This window comes from Maylandia zebra, linkage group LG17, assembly GCF_041146795.1.
Source record: "Maylandia zebra isolate NMK-2024a linkage group LG17, Mzebra_GT3a, whole genome shotgun sequence".
Lineage (NCBI taxonomy): Eukaryota > Metazoa > Chordata > Actinopteri > Cichliformes > Cichlidae > Maylandia > Maylandia zebra.
Genome location: NC_135183.1, coordinates 37,579,458 through 37,606,228, shown reverse-complemented (window position 1 = coordinate 37,606,228; position 26,771 = coordinate 37,579,458). Strand labels below are relative to the sequence as shown.

General features: G+C 41.2%; 1 protein-coding gene across 2 annotated transcripts in view; it reads right to left on the bottom strand.

Moving 5' to 3' along the window:
• The window catches only part of syn3 (synapsin III), a 136,755-nt gene that overhangs the window by 80,398 nt on the left and 29,586 nt on the right, over positions 1-26,771 (bottom strand). For both annotated transcript variants that reach the window (XM_076875720.1, XM_024805808.2), the window contains exons 3-4: positions 23,828-23,885; positions 9,737-9,828 (exon numbers count right to left, since the gene is read on the bottom strand). In XM_076875720.1, the coding sequence (XP_076731835.1) occupies positions 9,737-9,828; positions 23,828-23,885 (150 nt within the window). The remainder of the gene's footprint in view (positions 1-9,736; positions 9,829-23,827; positions 23,886-26,771) is intronic.

The following is a 26,771-nucleotide window of genomic DNA, read 5'->3' as shown; positions in this document are numbered from 1 at the left end:
AGTGAGTCAGTGAAGCTCAATTCTGACCAAAGACAGCGATACTGAGGCGAGTTGTTGAGAATATCCAGAACCTTTCTTTTGGTAAGCGCTGCTGTTTTTGCTGCTGTTCGCCAGCGCTAGTGAAACTTTCTTTGAAGTGGGACACAGTGAATGAACTCTCATGTAATGTCAGCATTAGAGCAGGGCGATATGGCCAAAAATATTTATCACGATATATATTTGAAAATTTGCGATAACGATATAACTGACGATATAATTGATGCGAGACAAAATACAACTCCACAACATTACTAGCGCAAAAAGACAACCTTCCATTTATTTTCACTTAAATAAGAAGCTGGTTTTTATGTACATTAAAGCTTTATAAAAATGTAACAGTGCAAATGCAAATTCCTTGCTGAAAGTTTAACCAAAAGGCATTTCCAGTAGAAATGGGCTGACATATCCTGAGCATAACCATATATAATATCCACTGAAGTTAAAAAGAGGTGCTTTGCAACATTAAACTGCAGTGTGCAGTACGTATTTTTCGGACCATAAGGTGCACGGGATTATAAGGCACATTAAGCGAAACAAAGCAGTCAGATAAATCAAACTTTATTAAACTCATTCTTCTTGCTTCCTCCACTTCTGTACCATTGATTCATTAATGTTGAATTCTCTGGCAGCTGCTCTATTCCCATGTTGTTGCAGTATATTAATGACTAACCTCGTATTGTGGATGGATTATCTCAGTTGTTCTCCTGACTGAAGTTTGGTCCGTTTACAGCATCCTGCCATGCGATTGCATTTGTCTCTAACCATGAGGAACCTTAACGTTAACTTTTATAAGTGGAAAAGTGTTAGTGTTCGTCCTCCAGCTTCACTGTTTATGTTATGCTAACATAGCTGTGTCGCTAGCGATCACGTAGCACATCATTATATACCAGCTAGCCCAACTTCAGTAACCCTACAAACGTCACTGCTGTTTAGTTTCCTGTCTTCATTTATGTTGGAAGTGATAGCAGAGCTGTACGTTTGAATTTTTTCAGAAATCTCTCCGTCAGAACATGCAATATCATGCTTAGGTAACTAGCGAGCTAACTTCCGCTAGCTTCCCGCTAACTTCTAACTCTGTTAAATGTAATAAATTTTGTTTTAATGGATGCCTGGAAGTTAAACTTCATAGTTACACCTGGTAAAGCAGCAATGCTGATCGTTTTATTAAAGATGAAAGAATTTAGACAGTTTTTAACTCTAAGTGATGCTGCAGTGTTCGTTTGACCTGAAGAATAAGGAGTTTAGGACCCAGATTACTCCCAGATTTAAGAGCATCTTAGTCCGACAAATACGACAATAACGACGGCCGCTTGCATGTTCTGCAAAAAAATGTGCTTTGTTGTGTATCTGACGGACAAACACCAAACCAGTTCCACATCACGGAAGTTGCACCATTTTTACAAACCAATTCTGGTTCATCTGTTTCACTCAACAATCGGCCATGTGCGTATGAAAACAAAGGCACTGCGCATGCGCGTTTTACTCATATTCTATCGCGATATTTCATTTTCCTATTGTTGCCTAACATTATACCGGTATTACCGTGAACGGTATAATATGGCCCAGCCCTAGTCAGCATGTAATCAAACTTCTCAGAGGGAAAGTGTGATTTTTAGGACACTTGAGCCCAACATTAGCTTAGAGGATAACCTTTTATCCAAATGCCCGTCTCGCCTCTTTGCTCGTGAAATAGCCACACCCTCTGGTAGCCTGCACAGGACAGCCAATCTCCAAAGAATTGCATTCCAACTTGGACTGACTGCAATCACTCCCAGACAGACTAGCAACGGTTTGCAGATAACTAATCACTCTAGGGATGTGTGATATGACCAAAATCTCACATCCTGATGAGACATTTATTTTGCCATGTCTGAGTCTGTGGTGGGGGCCGGTTTGCGGCATAACTTGCATAGTACAGTTTTCTGGTCCGTGTCAGACTTTTCATAACCAAACCATTGTCCATCCACCCATCTACATTAAAGGGACGGCTGTGGAGCGTGTGAGCAGCTTCAAGTTCCTGGGTGTCCACATCTCCGAGGATCTCACCTGGACGACCAACTGCTCCAAGCTGGTCGAGAAGGCTCACCAGCGCCTCTTCTTCCTGAGGACTCTGAGACATCCTGGTGAACTTAACTGCACTACTGTAAATGCTGTATAGACAATCATTCTGTAAAATAAGATGATTATAATTCTACAACTGTTTACAACTGTTTATAACTTCTTTTAATATTTATATCCTGTCCATAGCCTGTACATACTTATAGCAGATTCATAACAGACCTTCATACCGTGTACATTGTAACATACCCATAATAGACCCATATTTTGTACCCTCATATCTATAACAGACCCATTTCTGTAATATATCTATATATCTATGTTATTGCTAATATATATTTTGTAATATATCTATATTATGGCTAAAGCACTTCTAGATGGATGCAAACTGCATTTCGTTGCCTTGTACTTGTGACGTGCAATGACAATAAAGTTGAATTCTATTCTATTCTATTCTCATTCCATGCTACAGAGGTAGCACCTCATTTAGGAATAAAGTCCTCGGTTTGTTTTGACTGGTCCTTCTGTTTGGAGCTACCTGGCTCTGCGTCATCTTCACTGGCCATGCTGGTATTCTCTGTGCCTGCATCCACGTGGTTACTATAACCGCCATTTATAGTTACTTCATGTTTTTATTTGAGGTAATTTGTTTGATGCATCTTCTGAAATTTGGTGTTTGAGAACAATGCATGTCATTTCAGTTTATTTTGAAAAATCTCAACACGATCTTCAGCTTTATTGTGAAAGGTTTATGTGGAAAATAAAGAAGCGGACAGCGGAGCCACACGCTGGGTTTACCGTCGTTGTTGCTAACGACAACACATAAAAACATTCGCTTGTCCAGCTGTAGTGTAATAAATAATAAATACATAAAAGAGAAATAGGGAACTTCAAGAAATGAATATAGCTGCTACAGTGACCATCAAACCATGAAAACATATTGCCGTAAACAGTTTATTTTGCAACACCACGAAACAAACGAAAGGGTATAATATGAAACGATAGATGTTTTCATATCCGATATATGTCGTTATATCGAACAGCCCTAACCCACTCCTTTATAAACACAGACAGATTGGTTGCAACATGTTGCCAATCTGGACCCACGAGGACAGCTCAGTTATAGTGCTACATTAAAGCGAGGTTGCTGAGCACCTGTGTCTTTTTGCAGCTAACATCACTAAGTATGGAGGAACTTCTGAATTGCTCTTTCTAATCTACGAGGTTCTGGTTGGACTCTGAATGTCGCTGCTATTCTGTCCATACAACTGCTGCTTTTGTCTGGAGCTAAGTGGGTTAATAATACTCACCATTTCATCATCTACTAAATGTATTTGCTGAACTTTATGTAAAAGGGCATTTGGAGTGGTTCACTTGTGAGATCTAGTGTTACTGTAAGTATCAGTGTCCTCGAGGGTATAATAATGTGTGCAGAAGTATTAATTAGATCCTCCAAGACTAGTAAAATATTTTTTTATAAAACTGTGATCCTCGCCACGATGACGGTTCAGTGTTGCATTACAGAGAACACGCCAACGCTTCTCAGTCCTCCACGTCCACTCTAATTGTACATTTATATTTTAAGCATCTGGCTCCAGCCCCAAACTACTTCCAGTGAGTGCAACAGTAAAACAAGCTCAATAAAATACTCAACCGCCAGCAGTTAACGTCCCCATAGCCCAATATTAATCACCACTAATGAATCATCTGCCTTTATTAACCACAGTCAGAGCTCTGTGAAGATGGCAGAGGAGAGGAACACTGCTCCCTGGCTTATCAAACTTTGGCTGCCGCGACCAGTGTTCCCACTTTGAGCCGAGCAGCCTGGCTGGAGGTTTTGGCAGCAGAGAGCAGAGAAGCCAAAGGGCTGACTACAGCAGAGCAGCAGGGAATAAAATGCCAGAACTACTGTACCTTGTGGTGTGTCACTCTGCTCTACTGTAGGCTGTACAGCTTGTGCCACGTTGCACGTTTTTCCTTTGCTGTCCATGCACAAATGCCAAGTTAGGCGAGGGTTCAAAGAACAAGAGAAATAAGGATAAAAAATAATGGAAGATAAATAAGTACAAAAATAAGTAAAGGAAGACGAGTGTGGTTTGCAAATGTTGATGTAGATGGAGCTTAATGTGCAAAATGAAGTTAGTGTGCAAAGTGTCTGATGTGCAAATTGCAGTTGAGGTAGGTCAGCTGTTCAGGAGTCTGACAGCAGGGGGGAAGAAGGAGCTGTTGAGTCGGGACGTTCTGGGTTTCACACTCCACACACACTCTGGAGGGCAGAAGTGTGAACAGTCCGTGTTGGGGGTGTGTGGGGTCTTTGAGGATGGAGGCAACGCTCCTCTGGACTCTGCGATGGTAGATGCTCTGCAGAGAGGGCAGCTGTGTGGTGTTCAGTGTCCAGGTGAGGTCCTCGCTGATGTGGATGCCCAGGTACCTAAAGCTGCTCACCCTCTCCACCTCACACTCCTGGACAAACAGCGGCTGGTGAGGCCTCTTCTTCTTCCTCATGTCCACAATCATCTCCTTTGTTTTATCAGTGTTGAGGGTTGTTGTCCTCACACCGTGACACCAGACCGGCATTCTTAACATTTCCTATGTTTAGGCAGGAAGTCCATAAAGCACCAAGACTAATCACGTGCATTTGTTGGACACTAAGGTTCAGCCGGCTAAATCACCAGGTTGGCGTCATCGCTTTCTTGCCAAATCTTGATCTTGGTTAAGGATCTTGTCAAAGCCAATGTGCATCTTATCCTGCTTTGCTTGTGCAGTGGCAAAAGTGTCGTGGAAAGTCTAAATAAACAGATTTTGAATCGCTTATGAAAATCTAACAGGGTGAAGATTTTCCATTCTTGCATTTACATGAGGATATGGAAAATTGAGATTTAATTCCCCAACTTCAAAAGGTGCCTTTAGCTCCTTTTGTGATGTCACATTACACGGCATGTTATCATTTGCAGGTTTTTAATTGGCTAACATTTCTTCACAGTGTGCGTTATAGCGCCACCTGTCGCTCTGCCATGAACTTGAAATCACTTGAGATCATTTCTTGAGTTTTCGTGTTTCAAATCAAACTTGGAAAAATCCACATTTAAAAAAATACCCGTGTAAGTGTGGAAATAAGAAGCCTAAGAATCCCATTTGGCAGCAACAACTGCTGTCCTTGGATAACAGCAGGTCCTATAGCCAAGTGTGGCGTGCTGGAGTGAATGTGGTGCATACATAAGTAGACACATTGTGTTTTTATGTGTATCTAATGATAAGAATGAGGCTGGATTTTTGCAATAGCTACATTTATGCTTTCAGGCTTTAGGCCTAGTTCACATTTGTGTTGCCTTTTACAGCGAGCATCAGCTGAGACAACACTGCACTCAGTCAGCAGCAACCCACAAACCAGCTGCTGCAATCAGCAACCGTGCAAGAGCTACGAGACGCAGCTCTCCCAAAGAAAAGATCGCTATCCAAGAAGATGGGCATAAAACAAAGGTAAGACAGCTCCACAACAACCTCACACAAAAAGACGAGGTCCACGAAAAACCAACACCTCGGGTGAAAGCACACACTGACCTCGTCCACCGCGAGAAAAGAAGTAGAATGGAACGACGCCTGTGCTGCTCTTCAAGATAACGTCGCTCGTCAGGAGGAATCCTGCATAACCAAAGTCCAAAAGGAGGAGAAGGAGAGAAACATTCTCTCTGAGAATTTCTGGATGAAGGGAATCAGTGAGATGGAAAAGCAAGAGAGGCAGAAAAAGACACAAAACTCTTCATCAGCAGGATCCAACAGCTTCAGGTGCGCAGCCTGAGCTGATCGTTTGATTTCACGATAATGTTCTGTTGGATCCCAAAAGCGGTTTCAGAATGTTTCAAACTTTAATGCAGAATCCTTAGTGATTTTTTTTTGTCAAACAGCTTGCACTTTAGAAAAGGAGCAGGAAGGAAAGGAGGAGAAGAAAGGAAGAGAAAGACTTGGGGGAGATGGAGGGAAGAGGAAAATGCAGAGGAAAGACAATGAAAGAGGGAGGAGGCACAGAGGAGTGTGGAGAAAGCAACTTTGATTCCTACAGTTTCCCCTCTCCACCTTCCTCCATCTGTCCCCTAACTCATCCCTCTCAGAAACTGCCTCTATCCTCCAGCACCAGCTCTCCCATTGCTCCACCACATCCAGAACACTGTGTGAAGGATTCAGGAGACAGCAAACCAGAATCCTACATCTCCTCCATTTTATCCCCATCACACCTTGATCCTTTATCCCCCAACCCTTTTTCCTTACACAATACCCTTTACCCTCCCTCCGTCCCTCCATTTTGCTTCACTGTTTCACTCTAAACAGTTATAAACAGCTGTAAATAACTCAATAAAATGTAATCGATTACATCTAAATCTACAGTGTTTTACTACTAGCTTGTTTTAGAGTCAACAAATGAATATGGATGGATGAGGTCATATGAACAAAAAGTGTTTGTTCATCACTCATGTTAAGATTTAAAATGCATCTCAGCACTGATATTTACTGCATTCCCAGTTGAAAGTATAAAGACAGTTGAAAGATTACATGACTGCCCTGCTAATCTCTAATCATACTCACCAGATGACAAACATTTTGTTTTCAGATACAGTCTCTTTTCCATGAAATATAACTAATATAACCACACTTCAAATAGTAAACTATCAAATCAAACTTGAATCTCTTAAGAGATAAAAACAGATTAAAGAGCTGAAGAGCAAAATAAATCCATGTGTGAACTGATTAATATCTTTTATTTTCATGCACATGGATATATCAGGTCAGATTTGCCTTGTTATACCACATAAGCCCAACATGTAAAGTCCATCTTCTACAGCTTAGAGCGGACTGTGCAAAAACCTTGGGCTGTCCCTCTTTTTTCTATTTTGCAAAATGGGAAACAGGTGCAGAAATGTATTGAAATATGCACAAATCCACAGATTTGTACAATTCTAACAAGCTTGAAAGTCAATATTCGGCACCACATTTGGCTTGTCAAATTTTGTATCACAGCCTGGACTCTCTTAGGCTAGCTTTCTTTTTGTTTCTTTAAATCTTCTTTAAAGGCTTCAGGAATAGTTCTTCAGACTTCTTGAGGCTCATTCAAAGCTCTTCTTTGGAGTTTGCTCCGTTTTCGGTCAACACGATCCCACACTGCATTAATAATATTGAGGTCCCGGCTCTGGGGAGACGGGTCCTTGACTGATTCTGTTCCTCTGTGTCTTTTTCTATCCAGGTATGATTTTTCTGCACGGGCAGTGTGTTTAGAGCCATTATCATGCCACTGCCAATCACTCTTTCCTTAGTAAATCGACTTCCGTGGTGGATAGTACTTTCCTGCATTCATAATTGACAAAATTTCCAACACCACTCGCTGATATACAGCACCAAGCCATAACACAGCCTTCTCCGTATCTTAGTTTCCCTGTCAAGAAGTCATTCCTTAAGAATGGCTTCTTGAGTTACAAGAATAAGATTCAGAATAATAAATGATAAGCTAAGCCCAAATAATCTGGCAGTGAATGTCAGTGTTTGTGAGCGAGTAACACCATCTGTAACCAATTTGGCTTCTCCACCATTACAGCAACATCATGAAAAATATTCAACCCCCACAATAACCTCAGTGTCAACTCTGACAACAGGTGGCATTGTAACAGCAGCACCATTCGCCTTCTCGGTCGGCAGTTATTCTCACTTGATTTGTAACATGGTCAGACTTCTTCCCATAACTCCCCATACGCAAAAATATTTCGAGAGGAAAATTAATTTAATGAGACAACAAACATAGATGGTAACGCTGCTAATTAAAAATAAAACATCGATATTGTGTGTATAATACGCACATGTAATTGTTCTTTTTGGATGATTTTGCACAGTTTAGGTTACATTTAAGGATTCTCTTTTATTTTTAACACCGTACAGTTATTGCTACTATTTTATTTCATTTTTAAATTTTCTATAGCTACAGTATCACAACGATAGTTATTATTAATATCATTTTTGTTATTACTATCATTTTGTTTTGTCTCCTCCGAATCCCATTTTGCTCCACTGCTGCTAAATATTAGCTGGATGTTAGCAGCTAATAGGAAGTACCTACGCTTTGGTTTGTTTTGCTTAGGATTGGAAACAGTGCAGTCCAACTGCTGAAAAGTCCATTGGAAAAGTAACATTTTTAACTACCATCTAAAGTGCACTGCTTGGGTTCAGACCACTTCATTGGTTGTTCCAATGATTGCCTAAGAAAGACAAATGATTAGCCAATTAGTGCCATCCAAGCTAAAACCCAGGAAGAGTAATAACTGAAATTACTGGTACCCCCTCAGGTACCACTGCTGGTACCTATGTCAAAAGCCTAGGTGACTTCCTTCTGGAGTTATCGCAGTTACCACACTTATAGGAAACTTGACCTCTGACCTTGACCTTGAGGTTGAGGTCACTAAGATTCTGAGAGTTTTAGTACACACCTATTATGTCAACTTGAAAGTTCCACATTGCTTTGTTCTGAAGTTATTGCATTTTCAAAACGATGTGTCCGTATTGCCCGCCTACCCGCCAGGGAAACAAGGATACACTATCAGGCTTTTACAGCTAAGGCGTAAAACGGAAGAACAATAAGTAGACAGAGGTGTAATATCAACATGGCAATCATAGAACCGCCTACATGAGCAAAATATCTTAACTTAAAATTAAGTTGGATTTATCCTTGTATATGGGTCTCTAGAGGTTAGTTAAGACTAAGACTAAATCCTGTCCCATGTGGAAATGGTTTAGACTGGAGGCAACGTTATCTCACAGCATACATTTCATTTATGAAATTAATCATAATCCAGACCGACTCTTTTAGGAGCCCATTCTTGTGATTCTTGGAACAGGGTCGATAAAACAACAAAAATGGCCTTGACATCGAACAAAAACGTTTGGTCAAGAGCCATTCGTTGATCATTGTGTGCAAGTTTTCCTAAAATGTAACCAGTACTACAGGAAGAGAAGCCCTTCTTGCGAGCTAAAGAATGAAAAGTTTGCTAATATTTTCATTTTTGACCCAACTGCTCAGTACGTCACTAAAAACACCAAAGACGTGACTTGTGTGGAGTCCAAGCTTGTCACCATCATCAGCCCACAACAGCTGTACTGAAAGGTTTCATGAAGTAAAAGCAACATGAGGTCTACATGTTATTTAGAAACATTTATGCAAAAAACTAGTACAAGTAGATTAATAGCAACCGTCAGTTTTGCCCGAGTTCTAATTCGGTCACTTAGCTACAACTCCTGCTTGTTTAACGTGCATTTGCAGGGTGGAAAAACCTCACGGTGACGCTGTGAGAGCCAGAGATAAAAGAAAGCTCAAACGCACATGAAAACTGTGACCAAAGTGAAAAGATTAAACAGTTTTCCACTGTCACACAGATTTTCCTGCAAGGATAAAAATTAGTAAGCAAGCCGTTTTTAGTTTTTTCAAAGGCTAAATCGCATTAAAGCATTGATTTTATAGAGTCTCACTCATGCCGGGGGAGGGAGGTTGAAACACAGAGCCATGCTTAACAGCACTGAGAGAAAAGAAGTGTGCAGGCTCACTGTGGCACAGTATATATTGGATGGCCCAGTGCCTCAAACGACTTCCCTTCGAGTGTCTTACCTGATCACTTTGGTGCCACCTTTATTGACCTGCATGTCCACCATACATCCCGAGTTAACGTAGGAAGCCAAGTTGATCTCTGAGAACTCTGCCTAGGAGTAACGAAGACAAGGCATGTCAAGATCATACAGCGACATGCACAAACATAGAGCATTTCACAGTCCCTTTGAATCAGTGTCTGCAAGCTGGAAGAAATGTGGACACTGCGTTAGACTGCATTCAAATTTGACTTTATGTTGTTTGTGAAAAGTACCAAAAATCAACAAGATAGTGCTACAACACACTCTTTCACCTCCATTTTACATTTCTGCACTCTCATGAAAATGAGCAAAATACAGAGTGACAAAGTGAGCTGGTGAGAGAAGGCTAATTGAGTTATTCCCAGTCAGTGGCCTCCTGGACAGTGAGGGCCTTGTGAAAGGCCGTAGCCTGGCTACCTAATGACTCAGTCAAACTTCCAGAAATACTCAGAACGAAAGGCGACAGTTGACTTCTGGGAATGGACTTTGTGCACGATTGGGAGGGATGATTCAAATGTCCTTGTACTGATTGTCACAACAGCCCATAAATCTATTCATGTTTACTGCTTTGGACCAAATTTCAGAGTAGAGTAAGAGTAATTCTATCAGATTGATAACCAAGTTACTGCAAAGGATTTCTCAAGGTTTCCTAAAAAAAATGAGCAAAATAGTAAGAAACTTTGTTGCAGCTAGACAGCAATGAGGAAATAGGAAATTACTCCAGTGTGTGCCAGAATACCATAACATCATTAATGGGTGTGCACATACTTCTGACTGCACCATTCAGTGATGCTGGTCAGAGGTACATCAGACCTTCCTTTCCCCAAACAAGCTCCAACCATTAGAGAATGATCTCAGCACATATGCAGGCAAAGAAAAGCTCATAAAGAAACTCTTTGTAGACCAGAACTTACACAAAACCCAGGCAAACCTGCTAAAATGGGAAAACAACATCATATGTGCCTTTTGGATTAGAGCGTGGAGGTCACGTTCAGCATCATGCTCAGGTTTAGAAATCAATCAGGTCCAAATTTGTTTTTGCTAATATCTTATGTTTAAGGTGAAGCACGTCTAATAACCAACAGAAAAGGCTACACTTCAGAGGAGACGGGCTCCTAGAGTTGCAAATAATCAAAACCAGAAATTTTGAAAGCTGTAAAAAACTATATTTTATCATCTTCCTTCTTTTGTGGGAGTAAAAAGAAACGTGAGCTATACGTATAGCATAATACTGAAAGTAAATACTGAAATTAAAACTGCACAAAGGAAAAAGTTCCTTACTCAGTGGCTCTGGCCCTACTGTGCCTCTGATTCGCCCATCGCTCCTAAATCAATCTATTATCCTTCCTTGTGGGTGATTTATCAACCTAACCTTCTCAATACATCCCAGTAAGAGGGACTGTAGGACAGGCAAGGACTTCATAAAACTTTCAAATTAAAAGTCATGTGGCAAATGAACACTGATTTGTCTCAGTTTTATTGTCTTGTTTTGGAAGAGAAATTACCGAGGTCCAGACCTTGGTGACCTAATATCTGTGGTGGGGTCAGAATTTGGCATAAACAACATGAAAGCATGCCTTGTTTGCTCAGTCAACAGCTCAGGCTGCTGGTGGTGTAATGGTGTGGGAAATATTTTCTTGGCACACTTTGGGCCTCTTCCTACCAAGTCGGAATCGTTTCAATGCCGCTGCTTATCTCAGTATTTTTGCTAATCATGCCATTCCCTCTATGACCACAGTATATCCATCTTCTGACTGCTGCTTAAAGCAGGACAATGCACCAGGTCACGATGCTCAGAACATCCTAAAGTGGTTTTATGAACACGACAAAGAGTTCAAAATAATAATTGTACTCAAATAACCATCACAGTCATCAGATCTCAATCCAATAGAGCAACCGTGAGTGGAACAGTAGATTTGAATCATGGGTGTGCAACAACTGTGTGATGGTATCATGTCCATATGGAGCAGCATCTCTGAAGGATGTTTCCAGCATCTTATTGAATCTCTGCCAACCCAAAAGTGGATCCAACCCAGTTTCTACTAAAGTTACTGCTGAGTGTATATCTACCTCTAACCATTAGACGAATGGTTATGAAGTTATGCTTAGACCTTTACTGTCAACTGTGGCACTCACCCATATGGCAAACTCCAGGACTTAAAATTCAACCACAAATTGTGGTTCAGCTCCACTTGGGCCTCATGTTCTCCCCAAGAATTCCCATATCCTCTAATTAAATAGTAAATGGACTAGTTCTTATGTAGTTTTTCTACTCTACGTGATCACTCGAAGCAAAGCACTCTGAGTGCACGACATGCTTCATTCATCCAATTCTCCGATGAATGCCTCAGAGTATCTTGAGGCATTGCCATTCAGTATCTCACCCAAAGACACTTTGGCAAACAAACTGGAACAGCCAGAGACCAAAACACCAAACTTCCAGTACGTAGATAACTTTCTCTACCTCCTGAGCAAGTTTGTCAAAAAAATAAATTTCTGTTCTTTGCTAGCCAACATTAATACCTCTTTGTGTCGTGAATTACTCATGCTAACTAGGATTAGCTAAAAATTCTCCAGCTGTACCTTCTTGTACAAATACATCATATCCACTTAAAAAACACAACACACATTTACAGTCATTGGTGCCCCTACAGCTACTGTAGTCAGTTATAACGAGTTGAATTGAATTGCATTATACAGCAGAAACAATATGTCTGCGTAATATAACCAAAGCTACACCCTAAATATGCAGCTCCAGCCTGTTTGTCAGACCTCATTCCTCACTCTGAACATGCTCTCTGCTTTCCCTCAGAGGAGAGTCTGTCAAGCTGTGTCACTGTAAACTTCCATCTGCCGCAGGTACAGAACGCCCCTGGAGGGACACTAAACAGCAGTCGGTTGACCTCAGACACGAAACGCTGCCGTTTGGTAGTCGTCACATCAGTTTCAAGTATGAGACATGACACTCATGTAGTGGATTAAATGGGCCCTAAACAAGTAGCCTGCTCTCTGTGGAAAAGCAAAAAGTCAATCTGAAGTGACGTGGTCGACTCTCGAGCGCCACATTTCACAGGAAACACGGCTGCATTTCCTGGTGTGCTAATCCCAAGCCAGCTGTGGCTTGGCTGTGGCTCGGTGAGCAAAAATGAAATAATAACCAAGCGACCATTTCATAACCATTTCACAAAAGTGTCAAACGGAGAGCCAAGCGTTTGTTTGGTTCTCAGCTCTGCTTTAACTGCTGCATGATTACGCCACGAGGACGAGATACTGAAAACACTGCTTTTGGCTGGAGAGCCGGACCCAAAAAGCATATCAAAATGTAGCACACCTAATGGGCTACATCTGAAGCCTCTGTCAGTGCGCCCCAGGGTGGCTGTGGCTACAATGTAGCTGCCATCACCAGTGTGTGAATGTGTGTGTGAATGGGTGGATGACTGGTTGTGTAAAGCGCTTTGGGGTCCTTAGGGACTAGTAAAGCACTATACAAATACAGGCCATTTACCATTTGAAGATACTATTATTATTATTCTGAAAAAGAAAATTCTTCTTATTTTTACAATTCAAATGTTTCCCAAGGACACTTATGGGGTGAAAAACACCTTCCCACAGTGATATCTGGCCTTTGGAATAAATCCCAGAACACATGTACAGCACATGGCTAATGACATATGGCATTCAGCTAATCAAATACGTTTATGACTCGAGGGCTGACGGTCTAAATCATGGACTTGTTAGATGCAAGAAACCCTTTGCAGCTGGTCTGACAGATCTGCATTAAGGTATGTCACAGTTCACAGCTTGGAGAAAGTTGTAGTTAACTGCAAGAATGGTCAGCAAACCATTTTTTTTCTTTATTCACAGTGTCACTGGTAGACTGCTTTTATTCTACCAGTGTAGAACTCTTACAAAATCCCAAATTCATTACACATTACAGAAACACAATTGGGCATTTAGCACCTAAGACATTCCCCCTTAGGTGTTGGCAGACAACAGTACAGATAAAAAAAAAAGTCAATATCAGATTTAGTTTACAATTCTAACAAGCTTGATCACACACTGCCTACATAATGTTAAGGTTCGGGCTCTGGGGTGGCCAGTCCATGACTGGTAGTGTCCCATTATGTCTTTTTCTATCCGGGTTTGCTTTTACTGGACTGGAACTAGATTTGGAATCACTGTCAGACCGAAACGTGACGCTATTACCAATCAGTTGCTTTCCAGAGCAGTATTTTCCTGCATTCATTCTTCCATCACTTTTGATAAGATCATCACTGGATGAATTCAGCCAAAAACCACGACAGCCTCCACTGTGTTTTGATGGTTATACCTTTCTCTTACATATTAAAGCTGATTTTAACCAAAAAAAAATGTAAAATGTGGATTCATCACTCATTTTCAGTCCAGTATTTGCGTAATTTAATAAACAAATAAGCTTGCATTGCTAGTTAAGCAAATTGGTATCTGGACATCCTCAAGCTGTGTTTTTCATCTGAGGCTTTGCCAAACTTTATTGAGACTCACACGGGCTTTCATCTACATAAAAAGGACTATTATCAGGATAGGATAGCTCTGTGGCCCATGTAAACCTTGTATGGGGGAGTAAACTTCCTTTAAAAAGAATTTGCTGAGTAACAAAACTGTTCAGGTTTTTTTGGGTGGGGTTGGAGGGGCAAGAGCGAGAGGGAGGGGAAAAAAAGAAACACCCACCTCTTTTAATTTATTGTTTTGCACTCTCAGAGGAAGAGCAGGGGGCGAATAAATACCATAATCTTATTTCAGGGACAACGAGGCGCCACTCTTGCTCACTGTGCCTGAAGGACATGTATTTGGCTCTGGTGCTTTTCTCAGCTCCCCTCTTACTGATACCCATTCCCAAAAGAAACATCTGTGTGCTTTGCAGCACATGCCGTGCCAAGAAAGGCTCCTAAATGCACAACACACCCAAATGCACACTGACTGCGTGACACTCCCATGCACATGTACGCACTAATGCACCGTGCTGCTTCTAAACAAATCCCATCCCAAACACCAGGGCCTACAGTGGCTTGTGTGGCGACCTGATAAAACCAGAGAGTGGGCAACATTTTGGCAAGCTTCAAGAATTACACACCATCTCCAATTGGCTGGTTACATTTAAAAGGAGTGCTAACAGCCAGTGTCACTGGGTAGTAATGGATAAAGAAGCTGGTACAGGGCACAGGCCCAGAAGCCAGGGCAGGAGGCTTTTCACAGTGCCATGGTTACCATCACGGTACCACATTCAGACACTTGTCTTGGAACAGCTCTTGCCCTGGGAAAGGAAAACAGGAAGTGATACACAGGACAACTGCCTCCAGAACTGATTCTTCTCATCTGTTGACCTGCATCCAGGCTGAATTAAGAATGGTGTGCAGTCAAACTGCTACAGCAGAAACACAGTTTGGGAGAAAGTTGATTTACGATTAAGTTTAACTATGGCTCAAAGCTGAGAACAACAAATCTTGCTTACTTAAGCTTGTTTGAATTTCTGCACTTTCAGTTTCATTGTCATTCCCTCTACTCACAGCTACTTTCATCACAGTCATCCAAACTTGTGATCTTTTCTTCTTTTTAGCACACAGCTAACGTCTAACTGGCCTTTGAATCACATACAGCCTCTTCCTGACTGATAAAGTCTCATACCAGGCAAACACTGCTGTGGTGAAAGGCAACAAGGAGTATTTATTTGTGCGCTCTGTCAACTTATGCCAAGTTACATTAACCCATGGATACTGTTTACAGTAAACACCATCTGACAGCAGCTCATCTGGAATCTTTGTTGGTATTTTTAGATCCGGACTAAGGAAGGTTATTAACTTTCACGTGGGTAAAGGTGCCTTTTGCTTGGTCCTGAATCAAAAACAACTTAAACGGACCAGCCACGTTACACCTAAATCTTTGATTTGCAAAAATGTCCAGAACGACAATTTTTTTTTTCTTGAAGGTAAAAACATTTGATAATTTTTTACATAAAATATTTCATGATTTCCAGTTTTGACTGAAGGAGCAAACCAGAGATTAGTTGAAGTATTAAAGCTGAAATTGTCTGAATTTATTTGAAGTGTAACACGTGCAATGGAAATTTTGGGTCTTTAAGTTCGCAAGTCTCCAGGACAAACTGAACTGTCATCTTAAGCGTAAGCGGTGAAGTCTCAGTAACTGTCACGGTACTTGGTCACAGACCCAATGCTTTGTGTTTTTTGGTGAACTGATAGTTCTGATTATCATTATGATTTATGGTTTTCTGCTTATGTTACATCGTCAGTCCTTAGATTGTGGTTTCTGTTTTGTATCATCTCTGTGCTTCAGGTTTCTATGTTTCCACGTCTTAGTGTCTAGTCTGCATCTTGGTGCTTTGTCTCAGTTTCCTGTTTTACTTTGGTAGTCCTGGTCCCATGTTTATGGTTTCAGTTCTGCTTCCCAGCGTCTCGTCATGAGTGCATTATCCCAGCTGTGTTTCCCTCTTGTCTCCCATTCCCTGATTATGCCAGCATGTATTTAAGCCCTGTGTTTTTCCCACGTGTCCTCCGTGTTAGCTGTGTGTTCCTCAGTCGTCATGTTTTGTCAGGTTATGTCATGAACTCCCAGTTGAGGTCATCCTTCCCAGTTTGGATTTTGGTTTTGTTTCTAGTGCTCATGTATTGTGTTTCTAAGTTCGTTTTCTGCCAGTGAATAAAAACTGCCTCTCACTACCCCTAGCTCCAATTGTGTGATTTCTTTTCACCTCAAAATAGATGTTTTTCTGCTCCAAACTGCTTCTTTTATTGCTTTACATCTCTGGTTTCAATGGGGGAAAACCTTGACAAACTGACACCTAGTTTAAAAACAACTCTAAATAGAAAACGTTACATAAATATAGCAGTTTTATTAATCCCACATTATCTGGCATGTGATGCGCTGTTTTTGTTATTTGAGGTCGAGCTGTTCAGTTTTACGCTGCAGTCAGAAAAAACTGCGTGACTTGACTCAGCACATGGGGAACACGCAGTAGTTGCGGGGCAGATACTTTGTTTAATGTTTTCGTCGTTCTCGATAAGCTCTGCTGAATCCCATGCTGATGCAATTGAGAAGCCTGAAGTACAGTGGACTATTCATATGCACCACAGAGAGGTATTTGTTGCTAATAGCTACCACCTTGTGCAACAGTGAAATAATCCACTGAGGCATTGACGGCTGAAATTCACGACAGATGCTAAGTGCAACGGAGCAACAGAAGGCAGCAAGTTACACACCAAACCATCCGTCTTCTGAAAGCTCTCCTCACATGCCCTATGTCATGGGCAAGTACGAGCCAAAAAAATGGTACGGATAACATACAGCCAACTGCCTGTGAGCTGCCATGACTGCAGGGGAAAGGAGCGTGGACGGCGCTGAGGTCATATGCCTGCCCAGCAGATGTTGCCCCGCGCGACCCAAACCACACGAGCCGGCAACCCTACAGAAGTGCCTCTTGTTCTTTTGCAAACAACAGACCTCTTCAGTTCTGTTTAATCTGTCCAATTGTGTAAATTACAGTGTTTATGAGTTGTGGGTAGTAAACAGGCAGTTTGTCTGCCAGCCTGTTGTTGGGTGTCATTACGTCTGTGATCAACATTGATTGTAGCTGTTGAACTTTACAAAAATCTTGCAGCAGACTGTCAGAATTTTCTAAATATCTAAAAGTGAAACAGGCATGGTAAAAAAAACTGCCAGTGCACGAGAAACTAAATAAGAAGGTCTTGAACTTGGCACTGCCACAAGGCTGCAACACATCCAAGACCCTTCAGACACATACAAAAGGCATTGTAGGAGATGGATATCCCACAAGCTCCAGAGATCTGTGGAATGTACCACTCGTCTGAATGAACACAGCTCTTGAGTCTAAATGTAAAACAGCAGGCAAGTGTTCAAATAACAAATTGACTGAGTCAGTGGGTCGAATAATCTACAGCCACCTACTGCGAGATAAAACTCCTCAAGTTAACATCTATGAAGGATATAATACAGACGCAGGTCAGAAGACGGGGTTATGTTAGGGATATAATTGATTTCTGATGTTTCCCTGTTTGGGCCTTGCTTGGTTAGACAGGACCACAGTGAGGTAGAAATATCTGGGAAATCTGTAGATATGTAGCCTTTGTCATAACTGTTTTTACCCTTTTAGTATTTAGCAAATTTCATTAATGTTCAGTGGGGGGTTGCAAAGGAAATGGTTTGTAGTGAGTTGTACGTGAGGCCGAACACTAAGGATGTGCAACAGGTTAGAGTGATTAAAGATTGGGATGGAAATGCAGGGAACTGTGCTCTCCCCTTTTCTCTTCATCATCTATAGAGCCGACTTCAAGTACATCAAAGAAACTCGTCTCCTGCAGAAATTCTCTGATGACACAGCCATTACTGGAAGTATGGAGATGGGATAGGAAGAGGCGTACAGAGGACTGACTGATCGGTGTGTGAGGTGAATCACCTGCAGCTAAATGTGGCCAAAACAAAGGAGCTGGTGGAGGACTTTGGCAGGAACAGATCCCGACCCTCCCCCGTCTGCATTGGTGGGACTGATGTTGAAATATTCACAATATAAAATTTGGGGCGATCGTGGCTCAAGAGTTGGCAGTTCGTCTTGTTATCAGAAGGTTGCCGGTTCGAGCCCGGCTCCGACAGTCTCGGTCGTTGTGTCCTTGGGCAAGACACTTCCCGTTGCCTACTGGTGGTGGTCAGAGGGCCCGGTGGCGCCAGTGTCTGGCAGCCTCGCCTCTGTCAGTGCGCCCCAGGGTGGCTGTGGCTACAATGTAGCTGCCATCACCAGTGTGTGAATGGGTGGATGTAGTGTAAAGTGCTTTGGGGTCCATAGGGACTAAGTAAAGCGCTATACAAATACAGGCAGTTTACCATTTACATAAGTATCAACTGGACCACAGGCTGCAGTGGTCTGCTAACACTGACGCTGCCTACCAAAAGGGTCTGAGCTAGGGCTGGGCCATATTATACCGTTCACGGTAATACCGGTATAATGTTAGGCAACGATAGGAAAATGAAATATCGCGATAGAATGGGAGTAAAACGCGCATGCGCAGTGCCTTTGTTTTCATACACACATGGCCGATTGTTGAGTGAAACAGATGAACCAGAATTGGTTTGTAAAAATGGTGCAACTACCGTGATGTGGAACTGGTTTGGTGTTTGTCCGTCAGATACACAACAAAGCACATTTTTTTGCAGAACATGCAAGCGGCCGTTGTTATTGTCGTATTTGTCGGACTAAGATGCTCTTAAATCTGGGAGTAATCTGGGTCCTAAACTCCGTATACCTCAGGTCAAACAACACTGCAGCATCACTTAGAGTTAAAAACTGTCTAAATTCTTTCATCTTTAATAAAACAATCAGCATTGCTGCTTTACCAGGGGTTACTATGAAGTTTAACTTCCAGGCATCCATGAAAACAAAAGTTATTACATTTAACGGAGTTAGAAGTTAGCAGGAAGCTAGCGGAAGTTAGCTCGCTAGTTTCGCTAGTTACCTAAGCATGATATTGCATGTTCTGACTGAGAGATTTCTGAAAAAAATCAAACGTACAGCTCTGCTATCACTTCCAACATAAATGAAGACAGGAAACTAAACAGCAGTGACGTTTGTAGGGTTACTGAAGTTGGGCTAGCTGGTATATAATGATGTGCTACGTGATCGCTAGCGACACAGCTATGTTAGCATAACATAAACAGTGAAGCTGGAGGACGAACACTAACACTTTTCCACTTATAAAAGTTAACGTGAAGGTTCTTCATGGTTAGAAACAAATGCAATCGCATGGCAGGATGCTGTAAACGGACCAAACTTCAGTCAGGAGAACAACTGAGATAATCCATCCACAATACGAGGTTAGTCATTAATACACTGCAACAACATGGGAATAGAGCAGCTGCCAGAGAATTCAACATTAATGAATCAATGGTACAGAAGTGGAGGAAGCAAGAAGAATGAGTTTAATAAAGTTTGATTTATCTGACTGCTTTGTTTCGCTTAATGTGCCTTATAATCCCGTGCACCTTATGGTCCGAAAAATACGTACTGCACACTGCAGTTTAATGTTGCAAAGCACCTCTTTTTAACTTCAGTGGATATTATACATGGTTATGCTCAGGATATGTCAGCCCATTTCTACTGGAAATGCCTTTTGGTTAAACTTTCAGCAAGGAATTTGCATTTGCACTGTTACATTTTTATAAAGCTTTAATGTACATAAAAACCAGCTTCTTGTTTAAGTGAAAATAAATGGAAGGTTGTCTTTTTGCGCTAGTAATGTTGTGGAGTTGTATTTTGTCTCGCATCAATTATATCGTCGGTTATATCGTTATCGCAAATTTTCAAATATATATCGTGATAAATATTTTTGGCCATATCGCCCTGCTCTAGTCTGAGCTGGACTTACTTTCTACAAAAGCTCAGATACTTCAATGTATGCAGCTGGCTGCTCTAAATGTTTTATCAGTCTGTTGTTGCGAGCACCATCTTCTTTGCTGCGGCGTGCAGGGGGCGAGGCATCAAGCAAAGGACGCAAACAAACTGAACAAACTCATCAGAAAGGCCGGGTCTGTTGAGGCAGGGTACACCCTGGAAAGGTCGCCAGTCTGTCGCAGGGCTAACACACAGAGACAGACAACCATTCACATTCACTCCTATGGGCAATTTGGATTAATCAATTAACCTATCCCCACAAGCTGCATGTCTTTAGACGGTGGGAGGAAGCCGGAGTACCCGGAGGGAACCCACGCAAACACGGGGAGAACATGTAAACTCCACACAGAAAGACCCCGGCCTGATGGTGGAATTGAACTCAGGACCTTCTTGCTGTGCGGCAACAGTGCTAACCACGGTGCCACTGTGCTGCCTAACTGCTTCAATGAAAGAAAGAAATCTACAACTCCCAGCCCGATGACTGCCGAGTGCAGTGAAGAAGTTACACAGAAACAGGCTCTCTGCAGTCAGGACTGTTTGTGTGTTTGTAATCCAGAAGGTATGCTGACTTACAGTTACCCTCAACCCCAACAGAATCAAGAAATACTACTGAACAAGCTGCATGTAATGATTTTGTGAGAAAGCAATGGGTTCAAGCTTGTTTTATGAGTCACTTAGGAGCACAAATAAGCCACCAGCAGCACTGCCACAAGCATCTGTTTAGTGGTTAAAAAAAGAAAAATGGGATTAGCCAGTGTACACGGGGCTGTGAGCATCAACTAAACTGAAGTTCGAAGTGAGTCGTGTAAATAAGAGGCAGCACACTTTAATGAGAGATCACATCTGAGAATCAAAGCCAGTCTCTCCTGGTTCTCTTTCGGACAAGTTCGGACTGGCATCCGGCCTCCTTTAGTGCACCATCACACGCTGTGGTGAGTGTGTGCTCTGCGAGTCTAAAGATGGTACCTTATATGGCAGCAAGCAAGTCAGAGAAGAGTTATGAAGGTTTGGCATTGCTTTAGAAAGCTTAACCAGCATGAACATGATGCATGGCAACTAGCAAACTAAATGTCCATCCATGTAAGGCATGCAGTTTGTAATTACATTATAACAGAGAAAAAACAGCTCAGGGAGCACCTAAACGGCCTTCATGTTGAGCTATCTTTCAACTCTGGTGAAAAAAACAAAGAGGCTATTTTCAGTACTGGGCAAAAATCTTGAGCCACCCTTGATTTCTTTATGTTTTGCTTCTGAAAAGCCACACTGTCTTGTAATTTTTCAATGCAGTCTTGAGCAGCCGCTCTTACTTTGAACATTGGCCCCCTTTTTTTACCAGTGCTGTGTCTATACAAAGCAGACAAATTAGCAAAGAGCTCATTTAAATTGTATCTTTAGGCACTTTGTCACTAGCAGCCCGTCACACCATTTATTCCCATTTCTTTAGTTGTAAAAGTGCCAAAGATAACACAGTTTGACAGGCATAAAAAAGTATTTTTGCACCAACAAAGTGATTCCCAAAGAGCTATTAGCTAAATACTTGACATATCTTGGCATGGTGTACATTTTGTTAAAGAAAATTGAGGAAAACTGAACAAGCGGAGGACAAAAAACTAAATCTGAAGCAACTGAATATAATCTAAATGTCATGTTCTTCAAAAATGACAAAAAAAAAATACAACAAAGACTTAAGAGATGCATCTGGCCCTTCAGTCGATCACAGAGGAGGCTCTGTCATGGTGTGGAACTGCATTTCAGCTCCCAAACTGTCACACTGGATGGAAATATGAAAGCAGAAAAGTGCAGTTAGATTTTTCTTATCTGCCAAGTAATATCATCTGGAAAGTGTTTGACTGGCAACAGCAATTATCCCAAACACACTCCCAGTGCAGTGTGTAAAAACATTCCTGGATAGAAAAGCACACAGTGGAAACCTATCAGACATTGATTGGCCTCCCCAAAGCCCAAAGTCACTCAAGAAAGGACATTTATATAAGAAGCCAACAACAGTGGAATTCAAGAGAGCAGAAGCCAGTGCAGTGGGACTCTCTGCTTTTATTGTTGTTCCCTAAAATGGTTCATCGCAGCATGTCGCAAAGTTTTCACACAGAGATCGTGTTTCCATCATTCTGAGGCTCCAAACAGCCGATGAAGAATCTGGCTGCTGAAGGCAATTAGCAACCGACTTGTATTTGTCAGTGCAGGGGGCTTCTGGGAAAGAGGGTCGAACAAAATCCAAGTAGGTCAGTTCAAGCTATAGCTGAGCTATGTGGGGGGTGGAGGGGTGCTCATACGTCGCTTCACCCTCACTATTCTCTTAAGGGAGCTTATTATTAAATCAGCTGCATTTTTATTGGAGTTCAATAATTATGAGGCCGCAAGATTAAAAAAAAAGAAAAATCGATTTTCAAAAGAAAGTGTTGATTCATTCCAGCTCCCACGCCGTCCTGGAAGGAGGATGTGACCACAACAGTTGAGAGTAAAGCAAACAGGCTATAAAATCAGCGTTCCAGCTTTCTGCGGTTTCTTTCCCTTCTCACATAAAAACACACCACTCCATTTCAAAGACAGCTTCAGTCTCAACAATGGCTTGCACATGTCAAACTGAACAGCTTTTTTAAGGTAAATTAGATGGTATCTACACACTGTAAATACCGTATGTCTAGACATATAAGCGGTAATTTCATAACTGTGCTGAATTAACGTACGCTTTCTTCCTTACAGGAATAATTGAATATGGTGACACATGAGTGGAAGCGTTAGGAGGTTTTTTCCCCTAAACAACTAAAGCATTCACTTAAATGTTATACGCTGTTAATTAAAAAAAAAAAAACTCTTATCATTTAGATTTCAAGACTGAGAAGAAATTTTAAGTGTCCATTAAAACAAAGAACAACTTCATTAACTTAAATTAGCCGTTAAGCTAGCGGTGTAGTTTTAGCTTGAAGAAAACATGAAAAGTAAGACCTCAAACCCTCATGTTCGAAAGAAAAATACAATAAAGGTTTCATTTTATAATACTGGACTTATTTTTCTACGAAGGTTTGAACTTTGCGAGTGTTTAAACAAGAGAGAAACGTGTGAAAATGTTCATGTCTGTCTGAGAAAAGTGCATAAAGTGTGTAATGTTTTTTTTATAGCCTTAAAATATCTATAATAACTGTAAAATAATTAAGCTGACTACTTCGCGGATTTCGTCTGTTGCAGGTTATTTTTGGAACGTAACTCCTGCGATAAACAAGGGACCACTGCACACATGTCCCAAAGTGCCAAACTGATGATTTACAAAAACTTTAAATGGAAGACGACATGTAGCTCGTCAGGACTGCCATAGTCTGTCAACATTTATTACATTCTTATTAAATGGACAATAACCTTGGTGTGCATTATTCATTATTATACAGTTTTGGTTTTGAACAGATAAAAAACCAAACATTTTGTAAATCATTTCATATCATTTATTACAAATATTTTAGTGACATGTTGCTGCGCAATCAGTACGAAGCTGTTAAGAGGCAAAATATTTATGTTTAAAGGATCAATGAGTACATAACACAATAGCTATCAATGATGACTTTAAAATAATGAATAGGCAGAATAGCGTTATTAAATACACTGTACCTGCTCGACACGGATCTCGTACTCCCCGTTCAGCTTTTTCCCTCGGAAATACTTGGCCCTAGATGAAATAAAAGAGAGAATTTGTAAAAGAAATGATAATAGATTTGCTTTTGATCCATATCAGATGATTTCTTTTGTTTGCATTATGCACATTTGGCATTTCTACAGTGGAATTCTGATTTCAGCCGATACTCAGAGGGTATAAATCACTATTCCAACACAAAATGATTTGTTACTATAGGTCATATGCACTGATTCCTCTCCTGCAGAATAATGTACGTGCTCTAAACACTCCTAACAGTGAAAACAACCTTAAAATATCTTTGTTTATTTGATAGAAAGAGGGCTGAAATTTCAACAGACCTTCCAAAATACCTTGAAAGTAGGCAAAATAATGACTCACATTTTCCATGATTACAGAATCTGACCTTGCGGGGCTTCAAGTAAACACAATCCCTTGGCTAAGGGTGAAAAAAAGTGCTTTTAATAAAGGCAGCACAATGAATGAGTAGCTGCGTGTTGCTTTTTCTCATGTGTTTGTGGCAGCAGTTTGTAGAGCAGGTGAAACTGCACTGCGGTTGCTACATATTGAGCACTTACTCACTAAACTAAGTTTAGAAGTCACGTGACAGTCACACGGGAAAAAAACAGGAATCATCTTGTCCTGATGTGCAGCAGTTTCCTTCAGGTCTGACACAATTAAGTTCCAGTTACCAGAAGAGTTATCTTACATCCCATCAGACTTTGTCCTGTCAGACTTGCAGAATTTAGATTTACCAAGAGGCACGTGGCTTCTGTGAGCTATTTCAAGATGTTTGTGTACAGAAAAGTGAAACGTGAACTTTTTCTCTTTGGTTAATTTGAATGTACAATGCACGGCTAAACCGGTAAAAAAAAAAAACAGTTTTAAAAAAGCCTAAAAAAAGGACACAGAGCAGCTACAATTAGGCCCATATACATTTGGACAGAGACAACTTTTTTCTCATTTTCGTTCTGTACATGACCACAAAGAATTTTAAATGAAACAACTAAGATGCCGTTGACTTCCAGCTTTAATCCAGTGGGTTAAACAAAAGATAAACATGTGAGGAACTAAAACATTTTTCAACACAATCCCTTTATTTCAGGGCCCGAAAGTAATAACTGAAAATAAAATGTTCGTTTCTAATACTTGGTTGAAAACTCTTTGCCCGCAATGACAGCCTGAAGTCTTGAACTCATGGACATCACCAGACGCTGGCTTTCCTTCTTTTTAATGCTCGAGCAGGCTTTGACTGCAGCGGCGTTCAGTTGCTGTTTGTTTGCCTTTCTGTCTGAAGTTTAGACTTCAACAAGTGAAATGCATGCTGGGTCGAGATCAGGTGACTTTCTTGGAATATTCCACTGCTTTGCTTTAATAAACTCCTGGGTTGCTTTGGCTGTATGTCTAGGATCACTGTCCTTCTGTATTATGAGACACTCCTCAATCAATTTGCTGCATTTAGCTGGATTTGAGCAGACAGTCTGTCTCCGAACGCTTCAGAGTTCATTCGGCTGCTTCTGTCTTGTGTCACATCATCAGTAAACACTCGTGTCCCAGTGCCACTGGCAGCCATGCACGCCCAAACCATCACACTACCTCTGGTATGTTTTACAAATGATGTGGTATCCTTTGGATCATGAGCTGCCTTCTCCAAACTTTTACTTGCCATCATTCTGACAGAGGTCTTGCTTTCATCTGTCCAAAGAATGCTTTTGCAGAACTGTGCTGGCTTTTTTCTGTTCTTGAGGCTTATGAGTGCCTTCCAGTGAACCCTCTGTATTTACTTTCATGCAGTCTTCTCTTTATTGTAGATTTGGATATCAATACGCAGACTCCTGGAGAGTGTTGTTCACTTGGTTGGCTGTTCTGAGGGGGTTTATCTGCTTTGATCATCCGCTGCTGTTTTCTTCTGTGGACATCCAGGTCTTTTTGCACCGAGTTCACCAGCGCTTCCCTTGAGTCTCAGGATTTACCAAAGTGTAGATTTTGCCAATCCAGCTATTCTAGCCATTTCTTGGATGTTTTTTTTTTCTCTTTTTGCAGGTTAAGGACGACTTATTTCACCTGCGTGGAGAGCTCCTTTAGCTGCATGTTTTTCACAACAAAAATCTTCACACCTCAAATCAACTCCAGACCTTTTATCTGTTTAATTGATAATGGCATATAATAACAAAGGAACACCTACCCATGAAATAGCCTTTGAGTCAGTTGATCCAATTACATTTGGTCCCTTTAAAAAGAGGGTGGCACATGTTCAGGATCTGAAACTCCCAAACTTTTGATCCAATTTGAATCTGGAGACCCGCAAATGAAAGCTAAGCGTCTACACATTATGTCCATGTCAATTATAAAACTGTAATTGGAATATGTTTCCATCCATCCGGCTGTTTCAGTCTATTCATTTGGTGGACTGACCCAACACCTGCCACAGTGTCAACAACATCATGCTCTAGTTTTATTGTATACTGAGACTTTCATAGTATCAACTTATCTATGACTACATTAATGTGAATAAAAATACGTCCAGTTTGTCTTGCATATATAATTGCCCAGTGCATGTTGGGTAATGATATATGGCGAATATAACTGAAGAGAGGGTTTCTCGCAATCATTTGCAACAACCTTACAGTTATTAAAGTATTTAACGATACACAACTCAAAATAAGAGCACCATTATCTGATATAAGTCAGCTCTCCTTTCTTAAGCGTAGATCTTTGGTTATTGTTTTTGTTTTATAGCTGCAGGTGACGCTGCTGAACTCTCAGATGTGGGACAGTGAACAATCTGTCAAAGGCTCCGGGCTGGACCCTTGAGGAGCTGAGGATCTGGGCTACATGCTACAGGCCTTCTGTTACTGGGACGGGCTTTCCAACCTCCTCAGACTGAAACACATTTCCCTTTTTGCAACATTTTTTTTTCTC